Here is a 13,540-nt window from a genome sequence, read left to right on the forward strand (position 1 = left end):
TGTTGTTTGCTTTGTATTTTGAAGAGTAAATCATTTTTGCTCAAACAGTAGAAACAAACAGAAACAGACAGCCTGGACCACGACAGACTCACTTTTAAGACTGTTTGATTAAAAACCAGAAAAAAAAGCCTTGGGGCTGAGGGCCACTGAGCCTCCCTGGTGGGAGGGTCCCGCCCGGCAGCGTGTGCCCTGTGGGGAGGCCGGGTGGCCTCGGGGACCCAGACGTGAGCGGAGGAACCAGATGCGTGGAGGCTCCACACGCTTCCAGGCAGAGAAACGTGATACAGTCAGTCACGCGCACCCACGCCCCGGCTGGGCCCGAGCTGGCCTTCCCCGGCTGCAGCGTCTTGGGGCTGCGGGCCGGCCTCACCCCTGCAGCAGCTTGTGCTTGACGGCCGAGCTCTCGGAGCAGAGGTGCACGAAGAGGGTGCCGGCAGCCGTGCGCGCCCGCAGCTCCCGCAGCTCGTAGTCGTGGGCCCACTCGATGCTGCCCCATTTCTGGATCTAAGGGGAGGACGGGACAGGCTGCTGGGTGACCCGCCAGAGCCACGACCTCCTACAGAAGACAGGCGCAGGCTCCGATCCCGCCCCAACTCGGCAGCCACGCAGGGGCACGGCAGGTGAGAACACACAGGCGGGCACGGCCACGTGTGCCGCTCCCCTGGGGCCCGACCTTCCCACGGGGAGGCCGGTGCGAGGCAGTCTGGGAAGTGTCACCCTCCGTGAGCTTCCTCGTGGGGCCGGGATGAATAAACCAGCCAGGACCACATGGTCGCGGCAGCCCTGGCTCCTCAGGGAGCCCGGGACAGCAGAGGCCCAGCCCCCGGGTCTGCACCGGGCAGGGCTGCAGACTCTCTCCAGAAGGAACCCTGGCCTGAGCGTGGCTGTCCAATCCACCCAGCTGGCCCCTCCCTGGCCAGGGGCCTGAAGCCCTGGCCCGCGGGCCCACCCACCCAGGAACTCGGGATCTACCCGCCTTTCGGGCGGCCCAGAACACCTGGAGAGCGTTTTATATTCTCAGAGCACTGTTTTGCGGTGGGTGGAGCGTGAGGTTCAGGGAATGATGGCTGCGCTCGAGCCCCGCCGCCACAAGCAGAGCCCAGACCGGAAGCCAGTTTCCTGCTCCCGCCCCCCCCATCCAGCTGGTCCTAACACCAGAGCGCAGCCGGGCTGCTCTCTCGACACAGTTTTATCCCCGGGCGTTTTTCCGAGCAGATGACTAGATGAACTTGGGAGATGCTGTCATTACAAAAGGGCTTTCATCAGGCTTGGAGCCAGGTTATAACAGCAATTAACCTTCTGAGGCTGGAGAAGTGACAAGGGGACGGCACAGAACACCACGATTCCGAGTCAAACGATGCAAATGGCAGGGCAGCGACGCCGCACTCATGCCGAGCCCCTAAACCAAACGCGTGCTGGCAGTGGGCCTGCCAGCCCGCTGTGCGCACGTCTCGGGGCGCGGGCTCATTGGGCCCCCGGAAGCACCCACGCGGCCCCCGCTCACTTTGGGGGCCCGCCCTGCAGCTGTGCCCGGAACATCCTGAGCCTCCACGTGCAGAAGGGCTCCCAGCCCCGCCCCCGGCACCCTCTGGGGGTGCGCCCCGTGCCTTGGGTCCCTCCTGTGTAAGAGGGGAAACAGCCCCCGCCCGACCCGGGGTTGAGAAGAGGCAGCGAGGGCAGGCTGGGCACCACCGCCGGGGTTGACGAGCGCTGTGACGTGACAACACCTGTGCTGGCCCGTAGAGTCTGGGTTCCGCGTGTACACGTAAGGAACACCCTGCAGGGAGTCTGAATCGGGGAGGGGGCGGCCTTCCGAGGCCTGCGCCTCACCTGGTACTCCTCCTCCAGGCGCGACAGCAGGACGGCCTGCTCCACCGTCAGGTGCAGGTCGATCAGGCCCAAGGTCAACACCATGGACTTGAGCTGGGTCACCACAAACTCAATCCCTGCAAGAGCACAGCCAGGTCAGGACCCGGGGCCCCAGCCCACACAGGGCAGTCGCCACACGCTGGAGAAAGCCTTCCCACGCTTCCCGGGGAGTGCTCTGCTCCCCCAGGATCCTCCCTCTGCTCCTGGGCGGCCACCGGCCCGGCCGTCAGTGAGTGCTCCACCCCCGAGACCCAGGCTGGGCCGGGGAGACGTCCACGGAGTCTCCTGAAGAGGAAGGCCACGCCCCCCACAGCCCCCGCCCCCACCCTGGGCCCGCCCACCACGCGTGCCCTCCCCACCCACAGGAAGCGCCACGCACCTTGCAGGGCCCACATGTTGTAAGAGGCCAGGTGGCTCTGCAGCACCTCCCGAGTCCGGGCCGGGATGCGCGGCCCCATGATGCTGGTGGAGGAGCCGATCTCCACGCCGTACCTGGAGGAGAGAGGCGGCGCGTGCGTGTCCTGCCGTGTGGCCCGGCTCCCGCCCAGAAGCAAAGCCCTAGCCCGCTGAGCACACGCGTGCCCCTGAGGGCACGTGCTCAAGGGGCCCGTCGGGGACTCTGGGGGCAACTGACACGGAGGTCAGTGGCCTCCTGACCTAGTAACCTTCTGTCACCCAAGAGCAAGGACAAGAAACAGCTCTGGATGGAGGCCCGGTTGGCAAGTCAGGAAGCAGGGGGTCACTTACAGCTCCTGAAATCCGAATCCACTGGCCTGAACGCCCATCAGAACCATGGGCTACCTGCCTTCCAAACCGCTGAAGAAAGCTTTTCACGTGTGAGCCATAGGAGATTTCTTTTAAATACTGTCTTCTTTACAATAATATCTGTACATGACCTATATCAGTCAGTCATTTTTTTCACATATGTACTGAGCCTCTATCATACACAAGGCACTGTTTTTGGTCTGGGACGTGAGCTGACTTCAAGAATGAAATGTTTTCAAGAACAATCATAACTACGTAAAAGGCATGAAAAACATAATGGAATAAAAGCAATTTCTGTAATTTTCTTTCATCACTGATTTTGCCCATTGGTTTAGTAACATTCTTCCTGAAATTTCTAACAGTACAAATGGAACACAGGAAGTGGCCATGTTTTCCTGTAGACTCTTCTGGGTGAGAAATCTCAACTGCCACAAAAGCAGATGATTTTGTCCCACAGCCAAGACCTGCAGGCACCTGACCTGCTGGACTCCAACATGGCACTGCACCCTCCAGCCTCGCAGTTCTCACACGGCACCTGGTCGTTAGATTCTATCGGACCCTGCAGCGCACTGGCTACGCCTCTTACCACAAAACCCAAGGATGCTGACACATCGTGGGCACTCAAGACGCGTGTACAGATGAAAAACACGATGCCAACACCACTCCACGCACGCAAGCGGACAGAGTACCACGGTCAAGGGAGCACAGGGTGGGAGCCCTTCCCATCTCCCAGGCAATGAAGTGAAACTGAATCAGCTTTGCCACCACATCCGTGTCTGTCCAGCTCTGCACAGCGGCCTTGCTGCTGAGGGACACCAGGGGGCGCCCCCAGTCCCCGAAGCCCCCCATCCTCGGGCTCCCCGCCCAGACGTCTCTCCGTGCGCCCGCGTCACACAGCTGCTCTGTGACTGGCTCACACGGCAGCGGTGACAGGAGCAGGATGATGACTGCCAACGTGAGCGCTCGCTGTGTGCCGAGCAGGGGGCATCACGTGTGTTCGCCTCACGACACCCCACTCACAGACAAGGAAGCTCAGAGAGATCAAGTCACTAGGCCAAGGTCACACAGCCAACGGGGGCAGCAGCACTGAGCATCGTCTGCCCCCAGGCCGTTCACTGGGTGTTCTGAACTCAGAGTGTCCACCAGCTCAGGGCCCGGCTGTCCAGCGTGGCCCAGACCCCGCCTGCCCAGCACCGGGCATCTCACCTCCTCTCGGCCCAGTCTATGACCGGGTCCCACTCGTTCCTCTGCAGCTCCACCAGCGTCTCTGGTTCTTCCACCCTGTAGCTAATTTAGTACAAAAAAGCACCGCCATTAATAAAAAAATACGATTTTCTCATTCTGTGACATACACAGAAACTAGAAACGCGACAGCACAAAACCTCTCCACCCCCACCCCACCCCTTTCCCCTAAAGCAGTGGTTCTCAACGTGTGGCCCAGGGCTCACCTGGGACCTTGCTGGAAATGCACACCCTCAGGCCCCGCCCTCTGGGGGTGGAGACCAGCAACCTGCGGCTTGGCAAGCCCTCCAGGGGTTCCACTAAGCTCGACCTTGAAATCCACTGTCCTGAACGTCTCCAGGTATTGACAGGTCACGCCTGCAGTGCTGCCCTGTGCTGCTCTCAACCCTAATACCGTCCCCATACCCGCAGCCCCCAGCCCCAGGATGCTCGGAGCTGAGGCCTGAGCTCAGACGCTTGCGAGCCAGAAGCTCAGCCACTCTACCCGCCTGCCGGCCCCTCCCGAGCGGCGGTGCCCTGGCCAGACCCACCGCCTGCCTCCCCGCGGGGGCCCACCTGCCGCCCAGCTCTGGACGCAGCCCTGGCGGACCCGCCCGACACCACCGATGCCAGGCTGCACCACTGCTCTAAGAGACAGGGGTGGCGTCAGCTGCGGGGAGCTGAGCTGCAAGGCCTCCTGGGATGGGAACCCGAGGGGGCGCTGGGGAGGCCAGGCTGCCCGGGGGAGCGGAGTGGCCCCCAGGGCAGAGGGAGGCTGCCACCCCCATCTGCTCTCAGTGCCAGGATGGCCTCCAAGAAGAGCCCCCTCCCTGAGCTCGCGGGAAGGGTGCTGCTCCCCGTGACAGAACAGTCCCCAACACAGAGGTGCGGACTCTGCCAGAGGCCCCCGCAGGGGCACCTCTGTCCCCTGCCCCAGTGCAGCTTTCACGTGCCACCCGGGAGGGGCCGGGTACCAGCGCACCGGGCAGCAGACACAGGGCTGCGTGGCTGTCCCCTCCGCATCCCGCCGACACCCCCGACCCATCAGCTGACGAACCCAGGGGCGGGAAGGCTGCAGACGGGGAGGAGGCCAGCTGCTGGAGGCCGAGGTCGAACCACCCATGTCCCAGCTGGCAAGCGGAGAGCAGGCTGCCTATGTGAGGACATGCTGGCAGCCAGAGGTGACCCCCTGGGTCCTGGAGCCTGCAGGAGCCGCAGAGGCCCCCCCACCTCTTCCTCCACGGAGAAGGCTCTGGGCACACAGCCCAAGGGACGTGCTCAGGCCCGGGGACGGCCGCCCACAGTCCATTACCAGACGGTGTCGGTGTCCAGGAACTTCACGGCCGCCAGAATGAGCTGGTCCTTGTCCCGCTGGGTCGGGTTGTCTAGAGCCGTGTTGCACAGTGTGGTCTGGATTCAAGGCAGGGAGAGCCCGTCAGCACGCAGGTCCCGAGGACACCACCGGACCCGGGCCCCCGGGGACAACAGATGCCCCCCAGGCTCCGTACTACCAGGCTCTGCAGTGTTTCCTCACGACAGCCCTTTCCAACAGGTACTGTGACCATAACATTAGTTACATTTCAGAGATGTGGAAACCCAGGCCCGGGGGCTCAGGTTCAGTGAAGGAGACGTGGAGGCGTTCCTGGATCAGGCGAGGAGCTCGCCGGCCAACACCCGACGCCTCGGAAGGCAGGGGACAAACCAGCCAGCCCAGGGGCGGGTGTCTTTCCATATCTGCCGTGTGGCCCGCAGGCTGCGGAGCTCTCGAAGGCGCCACGGTGCAGGGGATGCCAGCGCCAGGGTGCGGACAGGCTGGGGAGCCCACCTGGGGCCGGGGGCCTGGGTCCACGTGCCACAGAGCACGGACCTGCGACGCCTCGTCTCGGCCCATCCTGACCACCACCCACCTTTCAGGGTGGGCACCGCGGGCTGAGAAGGGGTGGCGACTTGCCCAAGGTGACCAAGTGGGCCTCTCCCGCAGCTGCTCCTCTAGGGCCTCAGGGAGGCCAGCTCCTCGGGGAGGGTCCCCACCGCCACCAGGCCTGCTGAGCGCCAACTGAGCCGGGGCCGGGGCCGGCCATGCGCTGCTGAGACAGACGGCAGGCAGGCGACCGTGACCCAGCCCAACACAGACCGCGAGAGCTGATGAAGCAAAGGAGCAGCTGCAGTGGAGCATGAGAGCCGGGCCAGGGAAGGACTCGCGTCCCGAGACCCGCGGAGGACGCAGGCCCGGGGTGGTGGTGGGGCGGGGTGTGTGCCCGGAACCCCAGGGCCCTATCGGAATTGGGACAGGACCCCAACTTCTGCCCGCAGCGGCCTGGGGCGCGGGCTGTGACCTGTTACCAGGTGCATGGTGTACATCTTGATGGTGTCCTGCTGAGAGTCCCACTCGGTGGCCACGGCGATGGCCAGGGCCTCGCTGGGGACGGTGAAGAGCTTGGCTTGGGGAGTCCTCAGCTTCCTGTGGTCCAGGTTGATCTCAAAGCCACCTTGAAAGATCAGATGAAAACCTCACAGGGGTTGACAGGAGGACATGAGTGACCATCCCTGCATTAGCTACTTGATTGGGTGCAGAGACACCCCGAGTGCCTTCTGGTGGGGTGGAGGGGGTCACTTACAGAAACACACCCGACGAGAGCGCCAGGGCCAAGCTCACCGAGCCGCTGGCTGGAGGTGACCGTGTTCCCGCCCACTCACAGAAACAAACAAGAGGCAGGGAAAATTCCAGACACTCACCTTCACCCTGTGTGATGCTGACATTCTGATAGAACCTCTTCCTCTCTGTCGGAAAGATTTTTCGAAAAGGCAGTTAAACTGCTGTGGGCACAGCTCAGGAGGAGCTTGCACCGTCGCCGCCGGTGCTGCTGGCGGCCCTGACTTCCACACCAGCACCCGAGGTCTCCCCACTCCATGCGGATCAACGGCTTCTGAGCAGACCGGGGCGGGGGGCGGCCCCGCGGGCCCCCAAGCCCAGGGCCAGTGGCCACGAGCCTTACGAAGCTGCAGCCTGCCTGAGCACGGACTTCAGCACCCCCCCGCCCCCACCCCGGCCACCCCGTGCTCGAATCTACGGACGGTGTCTGAACACCACACAGCTGGAGACCCACCTCGGGCAGGAATCCGCCGCCTCTAAGGCACACGTGGAAAGCCAGCGTAAGAGTGTGCGTGTGCACACGCGTGCACAGGCAGGAAGCAGAGACCCGCGAGCATTGACCAGCCCTCCATCCACTTAATCACCCTAATTAACCAGCTCGCCTGTGTATCAACAGGAACTTCAGACATTTCCTTTAAGAAGGGGGGAAATCTGTGCCCTGTGTTTCCTTCTGAAAGTAACTTGCATAAAATCACATATGAAAATGTAAACGAACTCCCCCTCTCTTACCTGGAAGGATTAAAAACCAAGCGCATGGTGTAGGAAACTATGCAGACTCTACTCCTTCCACTAGGAAAGGATGGGCCACGTTTGGAAGCTGCAAACCACGACCCAGTCTCTGCTATCTGCGATCGACACAAACCTTCCTTCCCTGGTTTATTTCACCTATTTGTTGGGTGCTAAAAACCTCCGGGGCCCCAACTAAAGTTCTTTTTTGGAAACAATGATTGAGTATGTGACAAAGAAAAGGAGATTCATTGCTTTTAATGCTTTTTAACTTCTTTCAACGGTAAAAAAACAAACAAAAAAACAAGCTTAAGTTAATGTTTACTAATTCAAATAGACTGCAAATCAGGGGAACTCTGTGCGAGGGATAGGGGTGGCGTAATGGAGAGAGGGTATCTGGTCTTGCTCCAAACATGTATTTTTCTGTCTCCCACAAATCTCACGTGCTGTCATTAACGCTTACACAAAGAGGCCGCAAGTGCATTTTCACAGCTGCACCTACTAAACTAAGGCCCAAACTATCTTCCCACAAAAAATATTTGTGTCCTCCTGTGTACCAAGTGCTGTTCTAGGTACTTGGGATAAAACAGTGAACAAGACAGACAAAAATCCCTGTCTTCATGGAGTCAAAATTTTTTTTTTTTTTTTTTTTTTTTTTTTACAAAGGGCTCGGACTTGACCACCAGGATGATGCAGTATCACTGGCAAACCTACCACCTTTGTCTAAAGCCACAACAGTGATTCTCTCACACATCTAGCACCAAAAGAGGAGGTTCACACCACCCTGCAGGTTTTTTCAAAGTGGTTTTTTTTTAATGTGGACTGTTTTTAAAGTCTTTATTGAATTTGCTACAATATTGCTTCTGTTTTATATTTTGTTTTGTTCTTTTTTTGGCCCTGCAGCCTGTGGGATCCTAGCTCCCCCATCAGGGATGGAACCCACACCCCCTGCATTGGAAGGTGAAGTCTTAACCACTGGACCTCCAGGGAAGTCCCCCACCCCGCTAGTGTTGAATTTCCCTACTTTACGTGCCAGCCCAGTCTTATCCAGATGGCAGGTAAGACGGGAGTGTGGAGGCCCCTGCGAAGGGCTGGCCGGAGGCCTGGGTCGAGGCGCCCAGGCTATGTCCAGCACGTGCTGCAGTGCCTGCCAGGGGCAGCGGGTCCAAAGCCAGACCAGGCAGGGTGTCGGGGTGGGGGGTGGGGGGTCTGAAGGCTCTGACTCGTCCCTGGGAGAGGAGCTGCCCCTTCAGCAGCAAGTGCCAGCAGAGCATTCTACCACAGGCCAGCATGGCCCTGGGAAACGGGCCCAAGAGAACTGGGGGCCGAGGAACGGACGGGGCAGAGACTGATAGCACCGGCTGAACCTCCCAAAGCTGCCAGCACCACGAGGTCTCCCACGAGGGGGTCTTCTTCCCTCTGCGCCCTCCTCTGTCCTGGCCAGGTCCACCTCTGCGCCTGATCGGAGATGCCAGCCAGGTGGGTTTGGGGCTCTGCTGAGGGGAGGGCAAACTTCACTCTCAGAACAAACTTGTGGAGGACCAACCCCCTTCCAGGGCAGGACTCAAAGCTACCCTGCTCTCAGGTGCGTACCGTCTCGTGGGAAGACGGACACGAAACCAGTCGAACAATTAAGTGACCGTGGCGGGAAAAAAACAGCAGGAATGCTGCAAAGACGCGCCTGGGAAGCGTCATCTCGTCTGGGCCAAAGGAAGACCTCCAAGCAGCCAGCTGGCACCTGAGACGTGTGTGAGGGCGCGCCCCTGGTGTCCAGCAGAAGGAACAGCTTACAGGAAGGCACCAGGCCTCAGGAGAGCAGGTCTCCGAGCTAGAAAGGCGGTGCGCGGGGCCGGGCTGCGGCCGCCTGCAGGATGGCTGGGGAGGCCCAGAGCCGGGGAGGAGGCCAGCAGGTCACAGCGAGGAGGGCGGGGGAGTCAAGTCAGGGGTTCCCACGGACGACGAGAACGGGATCGGGACAGTTCACTTGCTGGGATCCACGCTCCCCAGCAATGTCAAAAGACAGACTTGCTGCCTGGTCCCTCCAAGGTCGGGCCTCCTAAGACAAGACGCGAGACTAGGAGCCCGTGAAGCACCACAGCCTCAGTGACTAGAAGCGAGCTGACAGCAACGGAAACCCATCCTCACAGACACGAGACAGGCTAGTCAGCCACACAGCGCAGGCCTATTTCCAGTACGACTCACTCCCTTTCCAGAACCTCTGTTTCTGTGGCAAAACCACACTTGGTGTCTTTTAAGTGACTTTTAAGGACTATGTGTCAACAGAGACAGAGAAACAGGTATGTGAAAAAGCACTGGTTTTAAAAGCTGGCCACAAGAAAGCAGGCCATGTAAGCAAGAACACGAACAAGCTGCTCCCGGGAAGAGTGCTGCCTTGGAAATTAACGTCCACTGGGTCCCTTTTTCCTGCGAGGCTGCTTCAGTCCACACAAAGAAACAGGCAATTTTCTGGGTCACTTCCCCCGACACTCCTCCTCCTGTCCCAGGCCTCCCAGACCAGCGAGTGATCCTTCCACCAGCCTCAATTTCCGGGCTGGCCTCTGCTTAGGAAAGGCTCAAAACCTCACCACTGTGACCCCACAGTGCACCAGGAACAGAGGCCGAGCCTCCCCAGAGCTGCCTCCACACCTTTCTCTCCAAACAGCGCCACCTGGCGGGCCTCAAGCCTGAAAGCTAGATTCTGACTCAGCTCCCTCTACCCAGAATCCTGGGGCAGCTGTGACCAAGCGTTTTCAAGTATCAAAATTCTTCAGGCCAACTATATACAAAGAGCCCTTACAAGTCAATAATAAAAAGACAAGTAACCCAATTAAGAGACGGTCAAAGGATCTGAACAGACATTTCTCCAAAGAAAACGTACAAGTGTCCAAAAAGCACCTAAAAACATGTTCGACATCACTGTCACCGGGGAAATGCAAATGAAAGCCCGGAGACACCACTTCACACCCACCAGGACGGCGGTGGTCAGAAAGACAGGTGTCGGTAAGGAGGCTGAGAAACTGGGACCTCCATACATTACTGGTGGAAATGCCACCTTGGACAGCGGGGTGGCAGTTCCTCAAAAAGTCAGTCACCACTTCATCCAGCGATTCTACTCTCAGATACCCGCCTATGAGAAATGAAAACATATGCCCACACAAAAACCTGCACTCAAGTGTTTACAGAGGCATTCAGAACAGCCAAAAGATGGAAAATGCCCAAATGCTCACCAGCGGAAGACTGTAAATGAGACGTGCTGTGTCCCCACGCTGCAACAGTATCAGCTGTGAAAGGCTGGAGTCCTAACACACATGACCCCCGGGATAAACCCTGAAAACATGCTAAATGAAAAAAAGCCAGTCAAAGAAGGCCACATTCCATTTATGTGAAATACCCAAGCCAGGGAAGTCTACAGACACAGAGAGCAAAGTCGTGGCTGTCTAGGCCTGGAGGGATACCTGGGGTACTCAGAGGGCAGTAGCTAAAGGGTACAGGGATTCTTTGGGGTGATAAGAATGTTCTAGAATCGATGGCTGCACAACTCTGAGTATACTAAAAACCACTGAACTGTACACTGTGAGTGAGTGACCTGTAAGTGCATCACGTCTCGATAAACCTGTTAAAAAACTCTTCGGGCCAAATGTATCCAGCACAGCAATTAATACACATGGGCTAAATGGCTAAACACACTTTCTTCCCAAGGTGCTCTGGCATCCAGAGTAGGGGATGGCAAACTCTTCCTGTAAAGAGCCAGATAAAGCATTTCAGGCTTTGCAGGCCATCCGGTTCCTGGTGCAACCAGCCAACTCTGCACCACGTCAGTGAAGGAGCAGGGCTGGGTTGCCCCAAGCCTTTATTAACAAGAACAGGTGGCGGGCTGGCTGCCTTGTCTGCAGCATCTCCCTCCGCCGGGCACCAGCCGTCTCTGCAGACGGGGCAGAGGCTGAGACGCTGAGCCACTTGTTCAGGCAACAGACAACTTGCAGACGGAGGATACCCCCAGCCTTGACTTCATCGGCTGTCAGCCTCAGCCCGACAGGCAGCCTCTCCAGACACCTTCGCCTCTAAGCAGCTGCCGGCTCAGACAGCTGGTACGGGCTAGACACCACAGAGGCGTCCTCACAACATCGCCAACACCTCGGTGACCCTTTCCTAACCCCCTCCTGGCCTCCCAACAACCTTCAGTGGTCTGGCCGTCCCTAAGGAGCCGAGTCAACCTGCTTGCCTCTCCAGGTCTGCGCGGAGAAGCTGCCACTTGGGTTTAACCTTCCACGCCTCCGAAGACGCACAGACGCCCAGACTGGGACAGCAGAGCGCTCAGGCCGGTGCCCAAACCCCCTCCCACGGCGCGCCACTCTTGTCTTCCTCCACGTTTGCCTGCCTGCCCAGCGCTGGAGCTAGCAAGTCTGCGGTAGGAAGGAAAAGGGCAGCTCAGTGCCACCAAGATGGCAGAGGCGGCCACCAACCTACACGAACCCTCTGCTTGACTCAACTTGGGGGAGTTCCTGGACGTGTCCCCTTCGCACGTGTGGTGCCTCCCTGGGGTGCTGTAAACGAAAAACAACACTTCTGTTTTCCTTTACATACTCACACAGATACTACGCTCTAAACAAGGCGGCCGGGGGGGGGGGGGGGGGCTCGGTTCCCACTGATCAACTCTGTGCCAGCAGCTAGGCGTCCTACAATCAACTCAATTCTGACACCATACACCTGGAGACAGCGTTGGATCCCACAGGTTAAGGACTCACTCCTACGAGACAAGTCCTACAAGGTTAGCTTGCTAGAGCAGCTCACGAACTTAGGAAAACAGTTGACTTACTAGAGTATCAGTTTACTATAAAAGGATGCAACTCAGGGACAGGCAAGTGGAGGAGATGGATGGGGCATGGTATGGAGGAAAGGGTGCCAAGTTTCCATGCTCTCTCTGGACACCCTCCCTGCGTCTCCACGTGTTCCCCAACCTCGAAGCTCTCCGAACCTCACAATTCAGAGGTTTTATGGAGGCTCCATTACACAGGCATGGTTACTTTAACCAGAGGTAATGAGTGATCCATCCACTCAATCTCCAGTCCCTCTTCCTTTCCCAGAGATCAGGGGGTAGGGCTCAAAGCGCCAACCCACTGATCACGTGTGGCTGGTTCCCCGGGCAACCAGCCCCCATCCTTAGGAGCTTTCCAAGTATATATTAACATACACTCAGGTGTGGCTGAAAGGGGCTTGTTAGGAGTAACAAGACCCTCCTTTCACCTCTGGAACTATTTTAGGACAGAAGACCACCTATTTTAACAAAAGATTCTCCCATAGCTCTTATCACTTAGTAAAGGACAAGGGTTTAGGAGGCGTGTGCCCGGACAAGACGGTGACCGGGCGCGTATCACACGTCACTGTCAGAGCTGCCCTTCCTCCTGCCGTTTTACTGGCCCTTCACCTGGGCCCCGGCAGGTGAAATCTTCGCTCCCTGCGACATCCATTCGTCTTCCCCATTTGTATAAAATTATGGAACTTAACAGAAGGGCCCTCAGAGATAACCTGGCCCTTCAACTCACAGAGGGAAATGGAGTCCAACTAAGCAATCACAGGCCCAAGACGACACTGAACCCGGTTCAGCCCGCCTCAGACCCCAGATCTGTGCTTCTACCACAAAGCCAAGATGCCTGTGGAGTTCTAGATTTCCTAAAGGTCCCTCACACCCGCTGTCACCTCTGAACCTGTTCCAGCCGCCTGTGTTCCACTCTCGCTCCTCCTCTACACCAAGCTCCTTCTTATCTGTCAAGACTCAGCTTAAATGTCCTCTCACCTGAGACCCTTTCTAGACCCTCAACACCCCCAAGAGGGGAGCAGGTGCTTCTCTGTACCTCCCTTACCACAGGACACCAGAAGCTATTGTTTAACCGGGATGTTAGAACCTTCTGCACTTGACACTGAACAGCACCTAGCTGGAAGCCACTGCTCTCTTGAAGACCACGGTGCCCCTCGCCCTCAGCACAGAAGCACTAACTGACTGGACAGAGTGTCACTGTCTCCACTCACTTAAGGGACTCGCTCCCACTCTTACCCTAAAACCTCTCTCCAGGAGCAACGAAAGAGCCACTGCCTTCTAAGCCTCATCCGAGTCGGAAGTGGAGCAAGAAGGCACGGGGTGTCAACTCCTTAGCAGAAATGGCGGGGGGGGGGGGGCGGGCAGGAGGAGGCAGGGTCAGGACAGCTGCGGGGTCAGCGGCCGGGATGGGAGACGGAAAGCCCGGCCTCCAGGCCCCTTCGGAGCCGGGTCACAGGATCACTGAAAGCAGCCCGGCAGACGGCCTGTGC

At 58.4% G+C, this 13,540-nt stretch overlaps 1 protein-coding gene across 2 annotated transcripts in view; it reads right to left on the reverse strand.

Annotated features, from left to right (window-relative positions):
* The window catches only part of ATPAF2 (ATP synthase mitochondrial F1 complex assembly factor 2), a 14,078-nt gene continuing 538 nt past the window's right edge, over window positions 1-13,540 (reverse strand). The window contains exons 2-9 of one of the 2 annotated variants that reach the window (XM_057714923.1): window positions 10,462-10,572; window positions 6,592-6,636; window positions 6,199-6,344; window positions 5,168-5,265; window positions 3,841-3,921; window positions 2,249-2,361; window positions 1,831-1,946; window positions 1-504 (exon numbers count right to left, since the gene is read on the reverse strand). In XM_057714923.1, the coding sequence (XP_057570906.1) occupies window positions 367-504; window positions 1,831-1,946; window positions 2,249-2,361; window positions 3,841-3,921; window positions 5,168-5,265; window positions 6,199-6,344; window positions 6,592-6,636; window positions 10,462-10,572 (848 nt within the window). In that variant the 3' untranslated portion in view covers window positions 1-366. The remainder of the gene's footprint in view (window positions 505-1,830; window positions 1,947-2,248; window positions 2,362-3,840; window positions 3,922-5,167; window positions 5,266-6,198; window positions 6,345-6,591; window positions 6,637-10,461; window positions 10,573-13,540) is intronic. The other variant, XM_057714924.1, reaches the window with a different exon arrangement.

This window comes from Hippopotamus amphibius, chromosome 17 (assembly GCF_030028045.1).
Source record: "Hippopotamus amphibius kiboko isolate mHipAmp2 chromosome 17, mHipAmp2.hap2, whole genome shotgun sequence".
Taxonomy (NCBI): Eukaryota; Metazoa; Chordata; class Mammalia; order Artiodactyla; family Hippopotamidae; genus Hippopotamus; species Hippopotamus amphibius.